At 46.7% G+C, this 22,350-nt stretch overlaps 2 protein-coding genes and 1 long non-coding RNA gene across 4 annotated transcripts in view; 1 reads left to right on the top strand and 2 right to left on the bottom strand.

Moving 5' to 3' along the window:
* LOC143766560 (uncharacterized) overlaps window positions 1–22,350 on the top strand; it is a 92,293-nt gene that overhangs the window by 23,398 nt on the left and 46,545 nt on the right. The window lies entirely within an intron of this gene.
* Window positions 3,713–21,922, bottom strand: LOC143769323 (uncharacterized). Of its 2 annotated transcripts, none has more exons than XR_013214348.1 (3): window positions 21,768–21,922; window positions 7,017–7,095; window positions 3,713–4,593 (listed from the first exon to the last, which is right to left on the bottom strand). It is a non-coding gene; the product is annotated as an uncharacterized LOC143769323 (long non-coding RNA). The 2 variants fall into 2 exon arrangements; XR_013214349.1 differs by lacking the exon at window positions 21,768–21,922 and adding an exon at window positions 10,980–11,150.
* Window positions 15,998–18,518, bottom strand: LOC143766559 (uncharacterized). The gene is made up of 6 exons (XM_077254338.1): window positions 18,353–18,518; window positions 18,189–18,263; window positions 17,995–18,081; window positions 17,683–17,896; window positions 17,430–17,589; window positions 15,998–17,318 (listed from the first exon to the last, which is right to left on the bottom strand). The coding sequence occupies exons 1-6, from the start codon at window positions 18,395–18,397 to the stop codon at window positions 16,310–16,312; spliced, it is 1,590 nt and encodes a 529-aa protein (XP_077110453.1). The 5' UTR covers window positions 18,398–18,518; the 3' UTR covers window positions 15,998–16,309.

Consider the following 22,350-nt stretch of genomic DNA (forward strand, 5'->3'; position numbering starts at 1 on the left):
CATATTTCCATGGATTTTATTTCTGATCTTCCTGTCTCTCAAAGGATGTCCGTCATCTGGGTGGTTTGTGATCGGTTTTCTAAGATGGTCCATTTGGTACCCTTGCCTAAATTGCCTTCCTCCTCTGATTTGGTTCCATTATTTTTTCAGCATGTGGTTCGTTTGCATGGCATTCCGGAGAACATTGTGTCTGACAGAGGTTCCCAGTTTGTTTCTAGGTTTTGGCGGTCCTTTTGTGCGAAGATGGGCATTGATTTGTCTTTTTCTTCAGCGTTCCATCCTCAGACAAATGGCCAAACCAAACGAACCAATCAGACCTTGGAAACCTATCTGAGATGCTTTGTTTCTGCTGATCAGGATGATTGGGTGACCTTCTTGCCATTGGCCGAGTTCGCCCTTAATAATCGGGCTAGTTCGGCTACTTTGGTTTCGCCTTTTTTTTTGTAATTCTGGTTTTCATCCTCGTTTTTCTTCAGGGCAGGTTGAGCCTTCTGACTGTCCTGGTGTGGATTCTGTGGTGAACAGGTTGCAGCAAATTTGCACTTACATGGTGGACAATTTAACGTTGTCTCAGGAGAAGGCGCAACGTTTTGCTAACCGCCATCGCCGTGTTGGTCCCCGACTTCGTGTTGGGGATTTGATCTGGTTATCTTCTCGTTATGTTCCTATGAAGGTTTCTTCCCCTAAGTTCAAGCCTCGTTTTATTGGTCCTTATAAGATTTCTGAAATTATCAATCCTGTGTCATTTCGTTTGGCCTTTCCAGCTTCTTTTGCCATCCATAATGTGTTCCATAGGTCTTTGTTGCGGAGATATGTGGCGCCTATGGTTCCTTCCGTTGATCCTCCTGCTCCAGTGTTGGTTGAGGGGGAGTTGGAGTATGTGGTGGAGAAGATTTTGGATTCTCGTATTTCGAGACGGAAGCTTCAGTACCTGGTTAAATGGAAGGGTTATGGTCAGGAGGATAATTCCTGGGTTGTTGCCTCCGATGTCCATGCTGACGATTTGGTTCGTGCCTTTCATTTGGCTCGTCCTGATCGGCCTGGGGGCTCTGGTGAGGGTTCGGTGACCCCTCCTCAAGGGGGGGGTACTGTTGTGAATTCCGTTCTCAGGCTCCCTCCTGTGGTCGTGAATGGTACTTTAGTGAGTTCTGTCCTTGGACACCCTCTGGTGGCTTTGAGTGGAACTGCTGATCTTTGAGGTTGGCTTTCTCAGCTGCCCTCACTTATTGTTTCTGCTGGCTTTCCTATTTAACTCTGCTCAGGTCGTTAGTTCATGCCAGCTGTCAATGTCTCAGTACTGGTTCAGATCTCTCTTGGATTTCTCAGATGATTTGTCTACTCCAGCAGAAGCTAAGTTCCTGCTAGTTCATTTGTTGTCCATTTGTTTTTGAGTATATTCTCAGTACATGCTATGTTTCTAGTTCAGCTTGCTATTATGATATTTCCTTGCTAGCTGGAAGCTCTAGGGGTGCAGAGTTGCACCTCCACACCGTGAGTCAGTGTGGAGGTCTTTTTACACACTCTGCTTGGTTTTTGTAGTTTTTAATACTGACCGCACAGTTCCCTTTCCTATCTTCTGTCTATCTAGAGAAGATTCTGCCTCCTTTGCTAAAATCTGTTTTCATTCCTGTGTTTGTCACTTCCCTCTTAACTCACAGTCAATATTTGTGGGGGGCTACCTTTCCTTTGGGGAATTTCTCTGAGGCAAGGTAGGCTTCTTTTTCTATCTTTAGGGGTAGTTAGCTCTTAGGCTGTGAAGAGGCATCTAGGGAGAGTTAGGAACGCTCCACGGCTATTTCTAGTGTGTGTGATAGGATTAGGGATTGCGGTCAGTAGAGTTACCAACTCCTCAGAGCTTGTCTCAGGTTTTCGTTTTAACCATCAGGTCATTCTGGGTGCTCCTAACCACCAGGTCCATAACATGTCCCAACATATATTTATACATTGTAATAAGATCTCCCCTTAGTCTTCGTTTTTCCAAACTAAACAGCCCCAAGTGTAATAACCAGTCTTGGTATTGCAGACCCCCCCAGTCCTCTAATAACCTTGGTCACTATTCTCTGCACCCGCTCTAGTTCAGCTATGTCTTTCTTATACACCGGAGACCAGCACTATACACAGTATTCTAAGTGTGGTCACACTAGTGACTTTTATAGAGGTAAATTATGTTCTCCTCATGAGCATCTATGCCTCTTTTAATGCATCCCATTATTTTATTTGCCTTTGTAGCAGCAGCCTGACACTGGCCACCAAATGTGAGTTTGTCATCCACCCATGCTCCCAGGTCTTTTTCAGTGACAGTTTTGCGCAGTGTTTTACACATAATTATACATGTTATTTCTTCTGCCCAAGTGCATAACCTTACATTTATCCCCATTAAACCTCATTTACCATATATCAGCCCAAGCTTCTAGTTTACATAAATGCTCCTGTAATATAAAATTGTCCTCCTCTGTATTGATTACCCTGCAGAGTTTAGTGTCATCTGCAAATATTGAAATTCTACTCTGTAAGCCCCCTACAAGGTCATTAATAAATATGTTAGAAAGAAGAGGGCCCAGTACTGACCCCTGTGGTACCCCACTGCTAACCGTGACCCAGTCCGAGTGTGCTCCATTAATAACCACTAGTGTTGAGCGATACTGTCCGATACTTGGAAGTATCAGTATCGGATAGTATCGGCCGATACCCGAAAAGTTTCGGATCTCGCCGATACCGATTCCCGATACCAATACAAGTCAATGGGACTCAAGTATCGGAAGGTATCCCTTATGGTTCCCAGGGTATGAAGGAGAGGAAACTCTCCTTCAGGCCCTGGGATCCATATGAATGTGTAAAATAAAGAATTAAAATAAAAAATTTTGATATACTCACCTGTCCGGAGGCCCCTGCACCTTACCGCTGTTAACCGGCAGCTTCCGTTGCTTAAAATGAGCTTGTTTAGGGCCTTCCATGATGTCACGGCTTCTGATTGGTTGCGTGCCGCTCATGTGACCGCCATGCGACCAATCACAAGCCGTGACGTCATTCTCAGGTCCTAAATTCCGAATTCTAGGAATTTAGGACCTGAGAATGACGTCACGGCTTGTGATTGGTCGCGTGGCGGTCACATGAGCGGCACGCGACCAATCAGAAGCCGTGACGTCATGGAAGGTTCTGAACGCGCTCATTTTAAGCAAAGCAGGCTGCCGGTTACTACCAGGGCGCGTCAGAGGGTGAGTATATCCCTATTTTTTATTTTAATTCTTTATTTTTTACATGGATATGGATCCCAGGGCCTGAAGGAGAGTTTCCTCTCCTTCAGACCCTGGGAACCATACACTGGGAACTTCCGATTCCGATTCCCAATACCACAAAAGTATCGGATCTCGGTATCGGAATTCCGATACCGCAAGTATCGGCCGATACCCGATACTTGCGGTATCGGAATGCTCAACACTGATAACCACCCTTTGTTTCCTATTCCTGAGCCTGCTCTTAACCCACTTACACATATTTTCCCCTATCCCCATTATTCTCATGTTAGGTATCAACCTTTTGTGTGGCACCGTGTTGGGTTGGTGTGCAAGTCAGACCCTCAGGGATTTCGGATGGCTGCCAGATGTGTGGGTTCTCCGGAGAAATGATGGACAGAGACAGAGGTGATCTGTTTCCAATGCCATGACGTATACTGGTTACATGCAGTTATATACACTTTTGAGTTGGCGTATACATTATGTTTGAGCGCGAATCAACTGTTTATTACATATGAAATCATTCTTAATTCATCAGGTGATCCTTACATAAGAGGTAACTTGGGGTTAGACACGTACAGGGGTAAGGTTCTATCTGATTAGGCCTAACTTTGTCAGCAATTCTAATTGATAATCACTTGTCAGCAGAATGACTTAGCAGAGCTTGGACATGTTCAGACATATTCTGAATGTGTGTGTATGAATTATAAGAATATATCAAGGTGGTCCCTGATTTCCCCATCAGTCCCCCCTTTTGAGATTAGATATGACTCTACCTCTAACCTACAGGTGCTGTCACGGGCCTAATGCCAGTGTCGGACTTTCTTGTCAATTCTTCGGCCGAATCCCCCATAGGATGGGGAGATCATATCTTATTCTCAATCATAGCATTTCATATATTCATTATTGTGAGTGTTTTATGTGTGTGATTTGACTGATGGCATCTTTATTTGTCTGTGGAGTGATCTACCAGGTTTGTCAGTGCATCTCTAGTATACGTTATAAATCTTTGTTGATTATAGTAAATATAGTGTATCCAGTCCACATTTTTCACAACATCAAGTCTAAGCGGGGCTACTTTATTATAAGTGGCACGCTGGCTTGTCTGAGCAGTCTGTCTTCTCTGGGGAAGGGTCATCAGCATCATCAGGAGCAGGACGATCGCTCTTCTGTTCCAGGATCTTGCAGTGGCTTGCATGGATCCAGGTGGGCTTTCCCTCAAGCTTTACTGATGTGGCTGTGGTGAGGAGGACTTGGAAGTGTCTGTCAAATCTCAGCTCCAGAGGCTTCTGCGTATGTCTCTTGACCACCACCCAATCTCCGGGCTGGAGAGAATGGGTTCCCTCTCAGCTCTCTGGGTCTGGAATAGAATCAAACACTTGTTTATGCACGAATGAGAGCCTCTTTTGAAGGCCCTGGACATAGCTGGTGAGGCTGTCACACTGAAGCTGCAGTGTCTGTGGGAAGTACAGGCCTAGTCTTGGTGCTGACCCAAACAAAACCTCAAAGGGGGACACCTTTGTCTTTCTGTTAGGCGTGTACCTGATGGAGAACAGAGCTAAAGGCAAACACTCTGTCCATGGTTTCCCCAATTCCTCACTCGCTTTCTGGATCTTTAGCTTAAGTGTACCATTTAGCCGTTCTACCTTGCCGCTAGCTTGTGGTCTGTAGGGGGTGTGAAATGCCTGTGTGACCCCTAACATTTGCATGACATTTTGCATTACCTCTCCAGTGAAGTGGGTACCTCTGTCAGATTCTATGGTTTCAGGCAGTCCGAAACTACAGAAGACTTCTGACATCAATTTCTTTGCAGTGGCTCGTGCAGTAGCTTTTGGCATCGGGAAAGCTTCCGGCCACCCTGAGAAGAGGTCAACACACACTAGACAATATTCATACGTTCCTACCTTGGGAAGCTGTATGAAGTCAATCTGCGGTCGTTGAAACGGGTAGAGGGGCTTAGGTGTGTGTTTTTGTGGTACTTTGACTACACTGCCTGGATTGTGTTGTGCACATGTGAGACATGCCTGTGTAAATCTAGTAGCAACCATTGTGAAGCCAGGTGCGACCCATTGCTTCTCCACCAGAGCACACATGGCATTTTTAGACAGGTGCGTTGGACCGTGGGCCGCTTGAGCCATTGCAGGATACAGAGATCTTGGCAGACACACCCGCTGTCCCACCTTCCACAAACCTCTGTGCTCCCGAGCTCCAGCTTTCGACCAGACCTTTTTCTCTTCCCCGGAGGCTTACCGAGTCAGAGCCTGTAAGATACTCAAGTCCAACTGGTTAAACTCAGTGCTTACCATAATCAGTGGAGTGGCCGCAGGGGTCTCGTGGCTTCCTTGCAGCTTCCTTGACTGCTCGGTCCGCTTTGTCATTTTCTCGTGCTTCGTTGGTCGCAAGCCTGGTGTGTGCCTTTACCTTAACTATGGCAACCTCCTTTGGAAGTAGTAGTGCGTCCATTAGCTGCTTGATGAGGTGCCCATGCTTAATAGGAGTACCTGTTGATGTAAGAAAGTCTCTTGCCCTCCATATGGGGCCGTAGTCATGTGCGACTCCAAAACTGTATCTCGAGTCTGTGTAAATGGTGTACCGTTTACCTTCAGCCCCTTTAAGCGCTTCAATGAGTGCCGTCAGCTCCGCCTCCTGTGCAGACATATGAGGAGGGAGTGGTTCTGCTTTTACTACCTCATGCTGAGTGACCACTGCATACCCAGTGTAGAACCAGCCATCCTCCCCGATGCTCCTTGAACCATCTACAAAAAGCTCAGCATCTGGATTAGTGAGAGGTACATCAGAAACATGTGAGAACCCTGCAGTTTCTTGAGCCATAAAGGCTATACAGTCATGTTCATAGTATGCATCAAATAGCTCTTCTGTCAAATTTTGCAAAAACAGTGGTTTTCCTTGGCCTGCCTCCTTCCCCCCCCCCCTGAATCCACTACATCAAGTGGAATGAGAGTAGCTGGGTTCAAAGTCATGCATCTTTTTAAGGTGACATTGGGAGGCATTAAGAGTGCACATTGAAGTCTGAGGTGTCTGGCTACAGCAATGTGCTTAGGTTGGACCTGGCTGAGTATGCTGTGTAGATCATTTGGAGTGTAGACAGTGACTTGGTAGTCAAACACAATCTCTGATGTCTTGTCTAGCAGAAGTGAGATGGCCGCTACTGCTCGAACACATGATGGGGCTCCTCTGGCAACAGGATCTAATCGGGCGGAGTAGTATGCAACAGGCCTGTTCTGTTGACCATGTTTCTGGGCTAGGACCCCGGTAGCATGTCCCTGCATTTCTGTGTAGTACAGAAGAAAAAGTTTTGCATAGTCTGGGGTACCTAGAGCTGAAGCAGAGACAATTTCTAGTTTGAGTGAGGCTCCTGACTGAGGTGAAAAGGCTGTGTGGGCAGACACTCATAGAGTGGCTTTTAAACATAGAAAAAATAGAGTTCCATACATAGAATTTTAAAACTTGTATAAATTTATTAAAGATACTATTAGATACATTAGAATAACAAGAAAATCCAAAAAAAGACGAAAAAAAGCCCTAGTCTAGAAGCAATTAAGACCCCGGCACAATAAGTGTATTTGAGTGTGCCTAAATCATGGTACTAATACACCATCAGTAATGCTAATTAAATAGCGCTCAATTGACCTGTTATCAATAGAAGTCAGAGCATCAGATGCCTGTAAGGCAGTGCACACCCCAAATAGTGTCACAGTGACAAAAAAGCTCATATGGGGGAGAGCGGTAAATAGTGACAATGTTAGCAGTTACGTTTCTTACCCATGATGGAAAACAGTCAGGTGCCGGTATACACCCCTGACGCGCGTTTCGCGTAGGCTTTATCCAAGGAGAGGATAGCCTGTAAGGAAAAGAACTTGATTAGGGGCACTCATTTCTCACCATCAAATGGAACAATGAGATTTCAGATTCGGCACCATATTAGCTGCACTAGCACATATGCTGTTTATCTGGCCACATGTCCTTGCTCCAAGAGGTACGTGGGACTTACGTCACGCCAGCTCCGTGTACGTGTAAGGGAGCATGTAAGGGATATTGCCAATGCGAAGGAGGTAGAGGACATTGGCACCCTAAATACGCTCCCAAAACATTTCCGCCTGGTGCATGCGTGTGATCCTAGGGGTCTACGGATCCTGGGGATCGACCAAGTGCATTGTGGTAGTAGAGGAGGGAATATAAAAGACTATTAGCACAAACAGTGTGTCGCTGGATTGTGACCTTGAATTCTATGGCCCCTGTGGGGCTCAATGAAAAATTGAGCTTTGCTTTAATTGACAAAACTGTAACTTTTCTCTCGAAGCTTTACACCCTTTGGAAGCAAGATGCAGGAGCAGTGAGATTGTAGCTTCACAGCATACATCTGTTTGGGGCACAAAGGAGCAGGTCATCCACATACTGGAGTAGGACTACCTCAGCATGTGGAATGATCCAAGCCTGCAAAACAAGTTGCAACGCAGCCGTATACAAGGTTGGAGAGTTGTGAGCCCCCTGCGGTAGCACCATCCACGTATACTGCTGGCCCCTGAAAGTGAAAGCAAAAATATATTGACAGTCCTGGTGTAAAGACACAGAGAAGTAAGCATTTGCAAGATCAATGCAGGTGAAACAAGCTGCAGTTATCGGGATTTGTGACATGATGGTATGTGGGTTTGGTACCACTGGAGTGAGTAACTCAGTGACTGCATTTATAGCCCTAAGGTCATGGACCATTCTGTAGGTGACTGGCTCCCCTTTCCTACCCTTTTTCTTTACTGGAAATAAGGGAGTGTTTGCTACAGACTTTGTAGGTTTTATGGCCCCAGAAGCAATTAGATCTGTGATATTCTTCCCTATTGCTTCTTCCTGAGCAGCACTTAAAGGGTACTGTCTAACTTTAGGTGGCTTTGCTCCTGGCTTCAAGTTAATCATTACAGGAGGAACTGGCATTTGTCCGATATCAGTCTTGGATTTTGCCCATAGCACGTCTGGGACCTGTGCCAGTGACTCATGTTCTTCAGGTGGGAAGAGGGAGTCTGAGATGTGCAGGCACACCAGCACTTTGCACAGTGCAGATTCCGGAATTCCAGCTGTCAGCTTAACAGTACCGTCAGGTTCGTACATGACATGTGCTTGTATTGCCTATAAGTCAGAACCTAGCAAATTAACAGGTGACTTGTCACTGATCAGTAGCCGTGCAAGGCAGGTGTGGTCAACTAAACGGAGGGGCAGTGGTTTAGTCAGTTTGCGTTCTTGGATCAATCCCTCAAAGCCTTGAGTGTAGAGGGTATCGTCTGATATGTCTGATGATTTGACATGTTCCTGGCGGATTACTGTTTTGGCTGCCCCCGTATCCACCAGGAATGGGATTTTTCTACCATCTGGGAGATGTACTGGGACTACCCCTTGTGGGCTTGGGTGTGTGCGTGCCCTAAGGGGGTAGATGGCTACGGGGTTGCCTGTTTCCTATTGTGGGTTTTGGGTTGAGGCATCCGTCTTGGGCTGAGTCTCTTTTCTGGGTGCCCTGCACTGATGGCTGATGTGCCCCCTTTTCCCACAGTTATAGCACTCCATCTGCCGCCGGTCCCTTCTGGTAGAAGTTGTCCTGTGCTCCTTAACGTCATTGGAAGCATAATGTATCTGTACTGGCTTTGTCTTCTGATCTAATTCCACCCCTTTTGCCTCCCGTACCAATTCTTCTATCTGGCATATTCTCCAGTCGGGCTTAGCTGCCTGGACCTTCTGCCTGAGCTGTTGTTTAAGCCCTGCTATGAATGCCCCATGGAAAAGCTTCCTACCTGCTTCTCCCATGTTTTCATAACCCAAATCTGCGTGTCTCAGTTTCAAATTTCCCTAGAACTGTTCTACGGTGTCATTAGGACCTTGTACTATGTCCAGTAGGGAGATTGTGGATTCCCCCACCTTTTTCTAGCACCATGCATGTAGACCTTGTAGGAAGTGTAACCCTGACTCTACAGTTCTGACATACTGTGCGCACAACTCCCGTTCTAAACTATATGATCTCCCTGCACTTTTTATTGCCTCCAGAACTGACTCCATTTGTGCATTCCCATTTTTCCCTCTTAGGATGGACTCTAAGTCTGCTCATGTATATGTGTAGGTATTATTCAGTCCTACCATACATCTGTAGAAGGCCATGGGTAAGTCATATGGGTCAGGGGCGTCATTGACCAGTGTCATGTGATCTTTTGGGCTCCATGGTTTGTAGTGGGAGATAGTTGTAGTCATGGGTGCAGTCGAGCGTCTGGGGGTAAATGTTGATGTTGCTACTGCAGCGCCGGTTGCATCCATAGTGTGGAGATTTGGTTGATAGTCTCCGTCATCTAGTGTGTTGGGTGCGCCTAGACTGTCTTCTGATTTTGTCACATTGTGCCCATTGTCTTGTGTCGTAGTGTGAGTGTGGATGACAGGATAAAGTCCTGTTGCCCCGTAGGGTCTCCCGCAGGCAGAACATTGTTCACGCCAGTCGGGGTTTTGCTGTCCACACACACACCAATCCATCCGGACTTGGTGGAGCAGGAGCCGTGAGATGGGGTTGATATGGCGGAGGCATTTTTGTTTTCGGTCTGAATCTAATCCCTTGCGGTGTTTCTACCTTAACCCAACCTCCTTCTCTCTTTAATTCCTTTGCTACATCTGCCCAAGCCCTTGCCTGTATTAACAACTTATTATCTGTGATCCATCCCATACTCCCTGTTAGAGCTGAGTTCCAAAGGAAAGGATCTAGCTGGTCATTTTTCATCCCCAAACTTTTCAACAACTTTCTAGAGTCCTTCACAGCAACTTTACCTTTCCTTTTCTTCACTATCTCTTGGGCGCTGCACCCCTCCCTGTGCTCTTTGCGATCTATGTTCCCCATTGCTGCCTGCTCTCTTTCTTTCTTCTTCTGTGTGTTCTCTGGTTTTCCTGACTGACACTGATATTTCACTGTTCTCTTAATGTGTAGCCTCTATTGTGCCCACTTCTCACTGCCTCTAACTCGTAGCAACTTGCTAACCTACACTTACGTCACAGTGCTGGCGTGCTAACTTCTAAGTCCCCTTTCCGCTTGCTTTCGTAACCTATGCTAAATACTCAGCCAATAGGTGTGCCGACTATGGGGATAATGATTAGTGATTTGGCCCCTTGTGACCGCCGCAGCGTCACTCACTAATCCCACTCAGGCGTCCTGGTCTAATCAAGGGCACCTCCTTCAGACTTAATATGGCATACACAGAAAGCCTATATATTAACCAGAGAACAAAACTAGCTAACAGCAGGCAGATTAATGTGATCAAAATTATCTCCCGATCTACTAGCACCATCTGGAGAGGGGCAGCTTGTGTGTACAAGGATAGATAGACACAGACGAACTTGACCTCTGACCCAGGATGCCCTGAAGGGTCACCGGAGGGAACTGCAGAGGCCCTATCCCAATTCAACCTGCTTTTTACACCGTATCTCTATCACTCCCCAAGAGGACGTCTCCTCAAGGGTGAATCACACACTCACTCACTCTTCAGTCATATGCTAGACATATAACAGGACATATAACAAGGATAGCAGCACATAAAATTGACCAATCCAATATGCCTTTCGAGTATCACTTAGGATATTCTATGGTTCTTTGCAAACAATATGGGCTGGCCTTTATAGAAAGACCTGACTATAACATACCTAGAGCTCGGCTGCAGATTAAGAGACAGGTGGAGACACAGAGAGAGTTTGTAAGAAACTAATGGTTCTAACCTTCCCGGGATTGTCTGTGTGGCCTTGCTCTCAGGTCTGCGGCTTGCCGGGCTTCAGATATTGGCGGTCTTCCATCTTGGCCAGCCCACCCAAAGGGACGCCAAAATGTTAGGTTGGTCTGCAAGTCAGACTCTCAGGGATATTGGATGGCTGCCAAATGTGAGGATGCTTAAGCATTGATGGACAGAGACAGACGTAATCTGTTCAGATGCCATAAATGTAATACTTCCGGACAGTCAGTTATATACACTTTTGAGTAGGCGTATACATTATGTTTGTGCGCAAATCAGCTGTTTATTACATATGAGATCATTCTTAATTCATCAGTTTATTCCTTATAAGGAGAGAACTGTGGACAGGTATGTGGTGAGAGAGGTCCTAAGTCTAATCTGATTAACCTCACCTTCGTCAGCAATTCTAATTGGTAATCAATAGTCAGCAGAATAACTTAGCAAAGCTTGGACATGTTCAGACATATTCTGTTAGAGAAATATATGAATGTGTATGAATTATACGAATGTATTAAGGTGGTCCCTGATTTCCCCATCAACCCCCATAGGCAGACCCTGTAATATAATGCAGCACCCCATAGGCAGACCCTGTAGTATAAGGCAGCATCCCATAGGCAGACCCTGTAGTATAAGGCAGCACCCCATAGGCAGACCCTGTAGTATAAGGCAGCACCCCATAGGCAAACTTAATAGCACAAGGCAACACCCAATATGCAGACCCTGTAGTATAAGGCAGCACCCCATAGGCAGAAACTGTAGTAAAAGGCAGCACCCCATAGGCAGACCCTGTAGTATAAGGCAGCACCCCATAGGCAAACTATGATATAAGGCAGCACCCCATAGGCAGACCCTGTAGCACAAGGCAGCACCCCATAGGTAGACCCTGTAGTCAAAGGCAGCACCCCATAGGCAGACCCTGTAGTCAAAGGCAGCACCCCATAGGCAGACCCTGTAGTATAAGGCAGCACCCCATAGGCAGACCCTGTAGTAAAAGGTAGAAACCCATAGGCAGACCCTGTAGTATAAGGCAGCAGCACCCCCATAGGCAGACGCTGTAGTATAAGGCAGCACCCCATAGGCAGACCCTGTTGTATAAAGCAGCACCTACATAGGCAGACCCTGTAGTATAAAGCAGCACCCCATAGGCAGACCCTGTAGTATAAGGAAGTCTCCCATAGGCAGACCCTGTAGTATAAGGCAGCACCCCATAGGCATACTTAATAGCACAAGGCAACACCCCATATGCAGACCCTGTAGTATAAGGCAGCACCCCCATGGGCAGACCCAGTAGCATAAAGATCACCCCCATAGGCAGACCCTGTAGAATAAGGCAGCCCCAATAAAAAAAACTGTAAATACTAACCTCTTCCTCCTTGTTCCTGCGGTGCTCCGAGCTCCCGCTCATCTGACAGTGGGCGCCGGGTAGTGACGTCATCGTGCCCGCTGTCAAGGTCGGCGATGTCAGATGCTGACAGGGAGATGATGGCAGAAGGAGCGTAGCGCTCCTTCCCTCATCAATGCGGTCAGCTGTATTGGCTAAATGCCAAAACAGCTGACCTGTTGGTGATGGGTGGGAGGCCCACTGCTGGCAACGGGCCCCTCACTGCCTGCTCAGGGGCCCCATAGTGGCAGAGCAGGGAGAAAGATTCTGCCTGCTCTGCCGCAGAATGTAATTGTATTGGCGCATGCAGTTACAGTAGCGTAGCTCCAGGTGGGCCCCCTCTGAGCACCGAGCCCGGGGCGATGGTCCCCTCTGCCCCCCTGGTAGCTACGCTACTGAGCCCATCCCTAGCATAGAACCTGTAGCTAACTAAGAAGTTGGCCCAGTTCTCCAGGAACCCAAACCCCTCCTTCCTACACTAATTCCTGAGTCACTTATTTATCTCCTTAATTTCCCTTTGCCTCTGGCGTGGCACGTGGTACAGTCAGTATTTCTGAGAATACCACCTTGGAGGTCCTTGCTTTAAGGACCTTCCACCTACCTCTAACTTTGTCATTTGTGCCAATGTGCACCATGACCACTGGGTCCTCACCAGCCCCTCCCAGTAATTGGTCCACCCGATTAGCGATGTGTTAGACTCGAGCGCCAGGTAGGCAGTACACCGTTCGACGATCCCTGTCTTTGTGACAGATTGCCCTATCTGCTCCTCTAATAACTGAGTCCCCCAGTACCAGCACCTGTCTGGCCTGCCCTGCTCTCCTATTTCCCTCCATACTGGAGCAGACACTCCTCCGGCTTTCAGAGGACATGCCTGGCTGCAGTAGTGCTACCCCTGTAGGGGGATCCCCCTCATCTGCCAACTTAGCAAACGTATTGGGGTGTGCAGATCAGGACTAGCCTCCCTGGCACTCTTTCCTCTACCCGGCCTTCTGTCACCCAGCTTGCTACTTCACTGTCCTGCAGCTCCATCCTACCATCCCCCCTCATCTGTCCCATTGAACTCCATATTGTCTATGGATCTCGATGTTGCCAGCTACACATTTAGATTCAGAATCCGGGCTTCCAAATGCACAACGTGCTCACATCTCGCACAGCAGTATGCCCCCTCGACCGGCTGCTCAAGGACTGCATACATGTGGCCAGATGTACACTGGATGGCATTAACAATAGTGGAACGCATTTCCTTAGGCTAGTTTCACACTAGCGTTTACTGCATTACGTCGCAAATCCGTTTTTTTGCCGAAAAAACGGATGCGTCAAAAAATTGAAAAACGGTGACAAACGTATGCCACGCATCCAGCATTTCGACGGATCCGTCGCAAATCCGCTAAACGTTTCCGTCGAAAATACTGGATGCGTTGCATACGTTGTATCCGTTTTACCATCCGTTGTATCCGTTTTTCCGACGGATCCGTTTTTAAAAGGGGAGGCTCCCAAAATTTGATTGGCTACTGGAAAATTTGAAAAACTATATAGTACTGTATTTACAGCCCATCTTTGTGGGTTTTAGTTTTGTGGCAGCGATGGAAGGTGTTCTTGGGAGGATTGCTAGTTTGGTTACCGACGTTATCTTTGAGACAAATCGCCTGGATATCATAGTGCGGGAGAAGGAGGCGGCAGCGGAAAGGCGTAGGATGCTTCTGCAGCAACGGAGACGAAGACGAATGTGGATTCATCCGATTAATCAACTACGGATGACCCGGGGTGTCCAGTCCACTTTGTACCTGGAGTTGCGGCACAATCCACACAAATTCCACAACTACGTGCGGATGAGGATTGAACATTTTGATTTTTTGCTTGCAAAACTGGAGGATGTCATCCGAAGACAGGATACAAGGATGAGGCTTGCCATCACACCGGCGGAGCGGCTGATGGTGACCCTGCGGTAAGCCTCTTTTTTTTATTTCATTGCTGATATTGAATGTTATATTACATGCTGCAGAAAATACTGCGCTGGCATATTGCGCACTATTTTCTGCAGCATGTAGTTTTGGTTTTCTTGGCGGACATTCAACTGCTTTATTTAAATGTCATTGCTGATATTGAATGTTAACAGACTGCAGAAAATACTGTGCTGAAATATTGCGTTGCATTTTCTGCAGTTTTTTTTTTTTTTGTTTTTTTTGGGTTTGATGACATGCAACTGCTTTTTTCCTGTCATTGGTCATTTTGAATGTTATATTACATGCTGCAGACAATACTGCGCTGACATATTGCGCACTATTTTCTGCAGCATGTAGTTTGTGTTTTCTTGGCGGACATTCAACTGCTTTATTTAAATGTCATTGCTGATATTGAATGTTAGATAACAGACTGCAGAAAATACTGCGCTGAAATATTGCGTTGCATTTTCTGCAGTTTTTTTTTTTTTGGGTTTTTTGGGTTTGATGACATGCAACTGCTTTTTTCCTGTCATTGGTCATTTTGAATGTTATATTACATGCTGCAGACAATACTGCGCTGACATATTGCGCACTATTTTCTGCAGCATGTAATTTGGGTTTTCTTGGCGGACATTCCACTGTTTTTTTACACCGGATTCATGCTGGTTTTATTGGGTCTCCTGTCATTTTAAAAAAAATTAACAGTGCCATATTATAAAAAATTGCACAGACAAACAATTTTTAACATTTTTTTTTTTTTTTTTTTTATAAAGTTTCCTAGCTACGGGTGAATCTATGACTTCGCTCCATTATCAGTTCAGGCTGGGCATTTCAACTATCTCTGGAATAGTGAAGGACACATGTCGGGCTGTTTGGACCACTTTGCAACCAGAGTATATCCCCCAACCATCCACGGAAATCTGGTTGCGAAGTGCTGAAGAGTTTCAGCAAATTTGCAATTTCCCTAATTGTGTGGGTGCAGTTGACGGGAAACACATAAGGATTGCGAAACCGGCAGGAACAGGATCGGAGTATTATAATTATAAGAAGTATTTCTCCATCGTCCTTATGGCTATTGCAGACGCCAACTGCAGGTTCCTTGCCGTGGACATTGGAGCGTATGGACGGTCCAATGATTCGCAAGTGTTTAAAAACTCTCCGATGGGTCGTTGCCTTTATGGAGAGAGCTACGATTTCCCGCCAGCCAGACCACTGCCAGGAACAAATGACCCAGCCCTGGAATATGTCTTTGTAGGTGATGAAGCCTTTCAACTGTCGCTGCACCTACTGAAACCGTACAGTAGCCGGAACTTAAACCATACCAAGCGGGTCTTTAATTACCGGCTTACTAGAGCACGAAGAGTAGTGGAGTGTTCCTTTGGCATATTGACGGCGAAGTGGCGAGTTCTGCTGACGGCTATCAAGCTGAAAACAACAACTATAGACGAGGTAGTTAAAGCCTGTGTGGTGCTCCACAACTTTGTCCTGTCAAAGGAGCCCGTTTCTTTGGATGATGAAGAGTTGGAGACCACCTTGTGGGACTACCGCAGCAGCTCGGTTCGCTCTACAAGTTCAGTTACAAGGATGAGGGACCAGTTTGCCGATTATTTTGTCTCACCTGTCGGGTGGATCCCGTGGCAAGACATGATTGTGTAACCTGTTTCCCATGTGTAACCTGTTTCCCATGTGTTTTGGTTATGTAAAAAAAGTGTTTCTGCCCCCCCCCCCCAAAAAAAGGCCCAAAAGCGTGGTTTTCTTGCTAGTAAAACCATTATGTTATACCCTTTACATGTCTGGTGTTTGTTTTTATTAAACCTTTTTTTATTATATTACCTTAATAAATCCACACACACACAAAGAGTAGAATTGTAATCAGAAATTTATTTTAACTCTTTTTTTTTTTTTTTTTTTTTGTTTTGCAAAAAAAATATATATATATTTTCCAACATTTTTATAGAAAAATTAGAACATTTTTTAGAATCTTATTTACACACTTTACAAATTTTCAAAGTGTTGGGTGGAGATATGAGAGGAGGATGTGCCGGAAGGTTGGACCACGTCGATAGGTGGGGAAACCCTACTTGTTTGGGGTGCAGTGGAAGTGGGGGTTAAACCAAGAGGCTGACCAGAGGGGGGTGGTGTTGGGGTAGGTGGAAGAGAAAAGTTCAGTAAGGAAAACATTGGGGAAGTAATTTGGTCTAGGGGCCGGGATTGTTGTGGGGACTGGGTCGGGTATTGTGACTGGGTAGGGTAGTGGGAGTGGCGTGGGGTTTGGTAATGGTGCTGGTGTGGGGATTGGAGCTGGGTTTGGTAATGCTGCTGGTGTGGGTATTGGGGCTGGGTTTGGTAATGGGGGGTATGGTGTGGAATTGGAGTGGAGGTGTGGTGAGGTGTGTGGGTCGATTCATTAATGGCCTGCAGTGCAGCATTATGGCAGGTATTCATTACCCGCATCTGTTGCTCAAAAGAAAGCTTCTCCATGCTCATGAGCATGGATTGGAAAAAAAGGTTGGCCGGATCGGGACTTACAGCTGAATGCAGCCTATCCAAGCGACTGCTGGTTTCCTGGCTTGTTTCACTGATGCGTGATTGCACCATGTTGAAACCAGCAGTCACTTGCTCTCCCAAAATTTTGAAAGAGCCTTGGAAGGATGCATTCAGGTGTAAGAACTCAGGAGCATAGCTCCTTTCCTGACCCCTCTGGCGCTGCCGCCACGAACCTAATGGTGGTGTCGAGGTGGCAGGATCAGAGGGGTGGGGTAAAGGGAACGCTAACTGTTCAGCATCAGATGCGAGCAATGAAGCCTGCAATAATGCTCCACTGCTTGGGGCGGATGAAGTGGAGGGGACAGAGGGGTCAGAGGAGAGGACAGAGGGGACAGAGGGGTCAGAGGAGGGGACAGAGGTGTGGGGCCTACCGACGTGGCCCTCAGTGGCGGACTCAGGAGGGATCGCTTCAGAGGGCGCAGAGGAAGATGCAGGCGCCCGGTGGCTGGAGAAGGTGCTGTGAAAGAAAAAACAAAAGAAATTAATACATTGGAATGAAAAAGCCCTGACTGAAAGCAAACTAAGTAGACAGGTTAACATGGTTATAATTGGGCTGTAGAATACTTACACTCTGCTTAGCATGGTTCGCCTCAGGAAGGAGAGGGCCTGGCCATATTTATATCTGCTCCTCTTCCTTCCTGCAGAGCCACTCGGGGCCTTCATCTCATCATTGAATTCCCTCTTAAAGCGATCCCTCAGTGACCGCCACCGCTTCCTAACCTTTCCAACTGTGAAGACAAGAATCAAAAGAAAAAACAAAAAATTGGTAAATGCAATACATTACAGTCAGCTCAAAACATCACTGGAAAGTGAATACTTACCTAGTTTGCTCTGCTGCTGAGGATGAAGGCTCTCCCGCCTTGGAAACAGGGTGCGACACACTTCGTCCCAGAGCCGACGGGTGACACCGGTATCTGCATGCCTGCGGTCAGCCATGTTCCACAGCGGCTCCCGCTCACGAACCTCCTCGATGAGACAGTCTACATCAATGTCATCATCATCATCCTCCTCTTCTGCGGGAGCACGCTGTGAAGCCTGTGTCAAAAAAAAAAAAAAGGAAAACAAACAAATTAGTACACTGAAATACTAAAGTACCAATAGAATCCCCCTCCCCCCAAAAAAAAAAAACTCACTGATGGCCGACCGTGGCGACGAGTCCGCCGACTCTGGGACTGTCTGGGAGAGCCTTCAGCGGCAGCAGCAGGAGCAGCAGCAGCAGCCTGAAATGAAGGAAACAAATTCTCAGTTAAGGTAGGCAGGTGTTTAGTAATCTGTTTTGTGTATGGTGCAGTGTGATGTGCGAAGCAACTGTTTCACCACTACTTACACTTGGTTCCTCCTCCACTTGCATCTCTCCACCCGTCTCGCCCCCTTCTGACAGCTCCTCATCTGATTCAGCTTCCTGTTGAAACATAATGTATGCATGTAGTTATCCATAAAAATTTAATTTAAAGAAATTTAAAAAAAAAAAAAAATTTTGTGTTAACTTACCGATACACGCTGTTGCTGTGGAGGAGGGCTGTCAGAAGAGGACATCGTTTTGTGGTCCTGGTGGGCAGCGGCTGTGTCCTGGTGGGCAGTGGCTGTGTCCTGGTGGGCAGCGGCTGTGTCCTGGTGGGCAGCGGCTGTGTCCTGGTGGTTCTGTAAGTTAAAGACACACTTGCAATCTGCTCGACACATTGAAGTAGCAGATTGGGGTCTTCAAAACTTACTTCTAGCTCTTTAGCTGTGGTCCTGGTGGGCAGCGGCTGTGTCCTGGTGGGCAGTGGCTGTGTCCTGGTGGGCAGTGGCTGTGTCCTGGTGGGCAGCGGCTGTGTCCTGGTGGGCAGCGGCTGTGTCCTGGTGGTTCTGTAAGTTAAAGACACACTTGCAATCTGCTCGACACATTGAAGTAGCAGATTGGGGTCTTCAAAACTTACTTCTAGCTCTTTAGCTGTGGTCCTGGTGGGCAGCGGCTGTGTCCTGGTGGGCAGTGGCTGTGTCCTGGTGGGCAGTGGCTGTGTCCTGGTGGGCAGCGGCTGTGTCCTGGTGGGCAGCGGCTGTGTCCTGGTGGTTCTGTAAGTTAAAGACACACTTGCAATCTGCTCGACACATTGAAGTAGCAGATTGGGGTCTTCAAAACTTACTTCTAGCTCTTTAGCTGTGGTCCTGGTGGGCAGCGGCTGTGTCCTGGTGGGCAGTGGCTGTGTCCTGGTGGGCAGCGGCTGTGTCCTGGTGGGCAGCGGCTGTGTCCTGGTGGGCAGTGGCTGTGTCCTGGTGGGCAGCGGCTGTGTCCTGGTTTATCTGTTATATGTATAATGGATCTATAGTTAGACCACCCCCTGAACTAGGTAATGTTCAATGATAAACACCCTACTAAAATGATGTCAGAAATGTTCATACAGGTGAACACCAAAACCCCCCCAAAAAGTTGCACGTTATACCATTCATTTCCATGTCCCAAAAAACAAAATTTTTTAATGTTAACACCATGAAAAAATATATTTGACACATTTTATTTAAAATAAATAACCTCTCCCCCCCCCAAAAAAAAAAAAAAATACTTTACAGGTTAACCTTTATTAAAAAAAATGAGCCCTCAACCAACCCTGTATTGCATGTGTAACCATTGGTACATACACCAGTTTTAAATTTACCTTTATGAAATAATACTACGGACATTTTTTTAATAAACATTTTATTATTTTTTTTTTGCACTTTTTTTTTTAAAAATCACAAGGAGCTGACATGCTCTTTATTTTAAATACAAGTACTTCAACTGCAAATGGTTATAACTGTAATAAAAAAAAATTCAACACTTTTATTAAATAGAAAAACCCCACACTCACACATTCAAACCACAAGCTGCACACCGCTAGACTTTTTTAAAAAACACATCAGATTTAAAAAAAAAAAAAAAAAAAAAAAAAAAAAAAATTAAACCACATGCTGCACAGACCACTATACAGTCAATACATCAGAAAAAGGCAAATAACCAATTATACAGCATGGACAAATGCACATGCCATCAACAAGACGTACCCAAAAAACATGCATGGTATGTGTCCACATTCAGGATCGCATCAGAATTTGGGCAGGATTTCCCATCAGTATTTGTAAGCCAAAACCAGGAGTGTAAAAATTAGGTAAAGTATAATACGAAAACGGGCACACTTTTGCTTTTATCACCCACTCCTGGTTTTGGCGTACAAATACTGATGGAAAATCCTGACCACATCCTGATGCAATCCTGCACATGGACACATACCCTCCCACATGAACAGGCATAAAATTGGCAAAGGCATAATATGGTGCAGGCACATGGTACAAAAGCACACAGCCGTCCAAAAATGCACACATACACATGCACGCACATAGCTTTATGCAAATACACATATGTACAACAAAGGCAGAAAGGTGAAACCAATCAGAAGACGCATACACACACACACATACAAAAGGCTGACAATCCTTTGGCTGAAGCAGCAGGTCTTCACAGTGGCTGGCATCATGGTGGATCTGGACTCTAGCATGGCACTGGCTGGTGCAGGACGATGGCAGGCCTCAGGTTCTCTTCAGGTTTTAAGCTCTTGCTGTAGTCAGTAGTACCTCATACACACAGAAATGCACAGGCACACAGATGCACACTAAAATTGCAATACTCACACTGGCTATGGTGGCTGGAGTCTTGTAGCAGGATGTCTGGAGTCTTGTGGCAGGATGGCTGGAGTCTTGTGGCAGGATGGCTGGAGTCTTGTGGCAGGCTGGCTGCAGTCTTGTGACAGGCTGGCTGGGGTCTTGTGCTTGGCTGGGGTCTTGTGGCAGGCTGGCTCTTGCTGGCAGGCTTCTTTGCTTCTCTGTGTCTTGCTGGCATATGTGGGGTTCAAGGCCCAGGCCAGGTTTATATAGATTTGGGGGTGTCTGACCAATTGGCAACAAAATACTTCTTCTGAGCATGCTCAGTGTAAAAAAAACGTATTGCAGCGCTGCATTGCGTCGTACGACGTGTCCCGACGCATCCGTCGCTCATAGGCTTCCATTGCAGCCAACGACGTATGCCGCAGGATGCGTCGCGACACGTTTTTTAGGCGGAGACAAAAAACGTTACAATCTACGTTTTTTTGAGACGACGTGTCGCCAAATTTCGACGCATCCGTCGTAAAACGTACACGACGTATGCCAATCCGTCGCCATACGTCGCCAATACAAGTCTATGGGAAAAAAACGCATCCAGCAAAAAGTTTTGCTGGATGCGTTTTTTCTGAAAAAAGACGTTTTGAAACGTAATGCAGTTAACGCTAGTGTGAAAGTAGCCTTATGGGGATTGCACCAGACAGAAACGTTAAAAAGAAATTTAGAATATTAATAAAATGCAAAAAGCAATTCAGTAATTCCTCCCTTGTAAACTCCCTGAATCCAAAGTCACTAAATCACCAGACACACACTTACTTCAGTTCGCACTTACACTCCGGTCACACTCAGCTCGTTCACACTCGCTAACAAAGAAGAATTAAAGAGATTTTTTTTCCCTTTAGCAGCAATCCAACCTACAGCTCAATGACTTCTGTACACCTCGTACATCCGTACACACACGGCTCCGCTCCGTACACACGCGGCTCCGCTCCGTACACCTTGTACACACGGCTTCGTCCATACACCTTAGGAATAGGAGAAAACTAGGAGTGTATAGGTAGTAAATACTTTATTAATGCACATATAATTTACATAATAGTTTATCCGTACAAAATATACAAAAGATACAATAAAATGCCAGGATGATAAAAAAGGATAGGTGGGAGTCCCCCAGTGTGCACCGTCTATGGGGCCAGCATGCATACCACTAGTGGCAGAGACCTACTGCTATAAATGCGTGTGAGGCTGCAAGCCAAAGCGGCGTAAAGTGACAGATAATACAAGCTGCTCTTACCACTGCTAGGCACCCAGGCGGCGCACGCCGGGTAGGATCCACAGGCACAGTCTCCATACACCTTGTACACACACGGCTCCACTCTGTACACACTGTAAACCCCTCCTGACCCAAACACAACCTTCCCCTCATCCAGCACCAAGACACCAAGCACAGCAGAGTCCTGCATACACTGAGGCCCTGATCATGTGACCCCTGACTCCTCCCTCCTGTGACCTCATCACAGGTCCTGTGTGCACAGTGCGAGAGCAGCCATATATGTGGAGTGCGGCTCTGCGGGCGGAGTGTGGCTCTGCGGGCGGAGGTCGGTGCTGGAGGCCCCATTATTCTCTATGTGAGTGCGGCTCTGCAGGTGGAGGTCGGTGCTGGAGGCTCCATTATTCTCTATGTGAGTGCGGCTCTGCGGGTGGAGGTCGGTGCTGGAGGCTCCATTATTCTCTATGTGGAGTGCGGCTCTGCGGGTGGAGGTCGGTGCTGGAGGCTCCATTATTCTCTATGTGATGTGCAGCTCTGTGGGTGGAGGTCGGTGCTGGAGGCTCCATTATTCTCTATGTGGAGTGCGGCTCTGCGGGTGGAGGTCAGT

Source organism: Ranitomeya variabilis, chromosome 4 (assembly GCF_051348905.1).
Source record: "Ranitomeya variabilis isolate aRanVar5 chromosome 4, aRanVar5.hap1, whole genome shotgun sequence".
NCBI classification, from domain to species: Eukaryota; Metazoa; Chordata; class Amphibia; order Anura; family Dendrobatidae; genus Ranitomeya; species Ranitomeya variabilis.

Excerpts from the sequence above, each read along its gene's own strand:
- LOC143766559 (XM_077254338.1), bottom strand. The coding sequence starts at position 18,397 with ATGTCCTCTTCTGACAGCCCTCCTCCACAGCAACAGCGTGTATCG. Across the intron at positions 18,082-18,188 it reads AAGTGGAGGAGGAACCAAGT|GCTGCTGCTGCTGCTCCTGC; the intron begins GTAAGTAGTGGT and ends CCTTCATTTCAG. Across the intron at positions 17,319-17,429 it reads CGAACCATGCTAAGCAGAGT|CACCTTCTCCAGCCACCGGG; the intron begins GTAAGTATTCTA and ends TTTCTTTCACAG.